Source organism: Penaeus monodon, chromosome 28 (genome assembly GCF_015228065.2).
Source record: "Penaeus monodon isolate SGIC_2016 chromosome 28, NSTDA_Pmon_1, whole genome shotgun sequence".
Lineage (NCBI taxonomy): Eukaryota > Metazoa > Arthropoda > Malacostraca > Decapoda > Penaeidae > Penaeus > Penaeus monodon.
The window spans coordinates 39,691,449-39,694,258 of NC_051413.1; the positions used below are offsets into that span (position 1 = coordinate 39,691,449).

At 43.2% G+C, this 2,810-nt stretch overlaps 1 protein-coding gene across 1 annotated transcript in view; it reads right to left on the minus strand.

Annotated features, from left to right (window-relative positions):
• The window catches only part of LOC119591599, an 11,340-nt gene that overhangs the window by 7,621 nt on the left and 909 nt on the right, over positions 1–2,810 (minus strand). Inside the window, exon 2 of the mRNA XM_037940359.1 lies at positions 96–2,624. Within this exon, the coding sequence (XP_037796287.1) occupies positions 96–2,605 (2,510 nt within the window). The 5' untranslated portion in view covers positions 2,606–2,624. The remainder of the gene's footprint in view (positions 1–95; positions 2,625–2,810) is intronic.

The window sequence follows — 2,810 nt, forward strand, 5'->3', positions numbered from 1 at the left end:
TTTTTCTTGTTATATAAAAATCTGAGGCTACATCTTAATCAGTCGCGAGTGCACACAGATCAACACAATCAGAAAAAGATCGAGGAGAACTTTACCTGAATTCCTGCAGCGTTTCATCGAGGATGCTGGTGCGGCCCTTCATGTACCGGAAGTCATGTTGAAACCGCAGATCTGTCTTCCAGTTCTTTGCCCGGATAATGGAGAGAAGATCCTTGAGGCGAGGGACATCCTGCGGGTCCCCGCTAATGTCGATCTCTACATGCGAAGGCCGTGCGTGACTCAGTACACTCGCGTAAGCCGTTACTTGGCTGTCGGTTATTTGTATCCTCTCCTTGAGGTCCATGGCCTGTGCGATGTATTTGCTGACTGTCTCGTCACACTTGACCTCGGACAGCAAGCTTAGCCACTGAGACCTGTCCTTGATGCCAGAGTCTTTCAGTAAGTTTACCAGTTCGGCACAAGCATCTTCCTTCAGCGAGCTTTCTCCTAAGTAGAGCAGTCCTGTCAGATGAAACAAGATGTTCTGACATTTAACCAAGTCCAGACTGACTGTTTGGCTATCTGTTTCGTTATAAGCCTTTGCCATGTCCAGTGTTTCTTCGAGAACACTCCGAATACTGTGTGATATCTTCGATATTTTCCGGTTTTGTTTTTTTAATTCTTCTTTGTTTACTCCTAGTAGAGCCTTGCTGAGCTCGTCAGGAACGTTGCAATCAGAGAGTATAGTTTCAATGTTGCTCAATATACGGCGGATATCTATTTCTTTGGCCAGGAGAGTTTCCCTCACATGAAGGGCACTGAAAAAATCCTGCAGGCCCTTGTGGGGAAAGCTGAACTTCTCCTTGCCGTCGCCCGTCACCGAATCCGCCTGGGTGAGAAAGGACCCCAGGACCTCCGCGTGGGGCAGGGACAGACAGCCACAGACGTCCCTCAGTCGTTCCACCGAAGCTGCAGACAACACTGTTTCGTCTTTGTAATGGTTGATTAATGCTTCCTCCTGGAGCTTGTTTAGAAATATATCAACCTTATTATTTACTTCTTGAGCGTCTAGTGTACAGGTTTCTTTATGTTCATGCAGTCTTTGTTTTAGCCTTTTTTGGCACAGTTCGTGTGTCTTCATTAAAAGCTCCGTTGCTGTTGTCATCTTGTTGATAGCATCAGGGTCAAGGAACCACAGTATTGTCACAAGGACCAAGTTGAAAGCCAGTTTCCAATGGTCGTTCAAGCGACTTTCTTTCAGATATTGAAGGAGGCCCGAAATGTCTCTCTGGCCTTCATCATCTAGAGCTCTGCTGTAATTTATCACAAATTCTTCTCTTCTGTTCTCCTCGATCCCAATGACCTTCATGTGCATAATGGCGAAATTTTCCGGGACGTCATGTTTGAAGTCACTTACTCTGTTAGGCCGAGTTGTACAAATAACAGTGACATCAACAGTTTCTCCCAGATTCAGTATTTCTTTCACAACATTTTTTGAAGATGGGTTAAGCTCATCCAATCCATCGATAATAAACAAAAGTTTGTTTTCTTGAATGCATTTGACCAGATCTTCCTTAGAGGCGTTTTTACTCAGCTCTGGCATAAGTGAACTTAAAAGTTGCCCCAGGGAGGATATCGTACTGTCTCTGCATTCTGCCAGGATTGCAAATTCATAGTTTGAGATACTCTTCATAGCCATTTTCCCCGAGGCCCAATCACAGATCATCATCCGAGTGAGCGTCGTCTTGCCAACCCCTGCTGGTCCTTCAACCAGTAAAACGACGTTGTCCTTATGGCCTTGTCTCTTCTGCACACACTGTAGAAGCTCTTCATATTCTACATACTCATCTTGATCCTCAGAAGAATTACTTTCTTTCTTTATTAACATTTTGGTGAAGATCTTGTCCATGCGTACTTTGACTTTCCTACTTCTATCATGCAGATTTGAAACTGGTCCAATGCTTGACAAAGTTTCGTATTTTTTCTTGAGTTCATTTTTTCCTTTGACTTTTACTAATTCACACAATTTATTGAAAAGAAAAATACCATCATCTACTTTGCTGGAAGGGTCGTTTTTGATGTCATTAATCTCTTGGTCAAGTTCTTGTAAAATGTAGAGAGGGACATTTTGCTTCCTATAAAACTCATACGCTTTCACGAGTGCGTTTTGTAGCAGGTCTCGCAATTCATCTGCCTTTTCCATGAAAGTGTTTTCGTCAATGTCAACCATATGCAGGGTGGTGTTCCTAAAATTCTTAATGGACATCACGCAATACTCCAAAGAGTCCTTATCCTTCTGCCACCTCGGGTCATTCGGCGGGGCCAGCCCATCGCAACCGTGCTGTATGCAGAGGTACAGCAAATTCACGTCAAAGTCGTTCTTCGGACAATTGCCAATCTTCTTTCTCTGACTCTGGTTGAAGATTTTTCGTATATCTAACATGCACATCTGTTTGTCCAGCAGCAGATACTCGAGAAAGGTCTTGTTGGTATCCCGATTGGGTGTTCCCATTTCTAGCACCTGCTGCATTACGTCTTTGCTCTTCCAGGTTGCCATATAGAATAGACAAAAACTCATACTCTTTTTAACGTCAGATTTGGGCTGCGAGGCCACTGAGAAAGCCATCGTGCCTTGTAGATATAGTCTGGAAAGCAAAATGAAACACTAAGCAAAAATTCAAGCCTTATTACACAAAACATATTCAAGTGCTTGCTGTAGTGCTTACGGAAGTTCCTTCACAATAATAATAAACATGCAAAGATAGTGAAATGTTTGAACAAATAGCAGACTCGTAAACACGCACAAACACAACAGACATTTACACTCATAC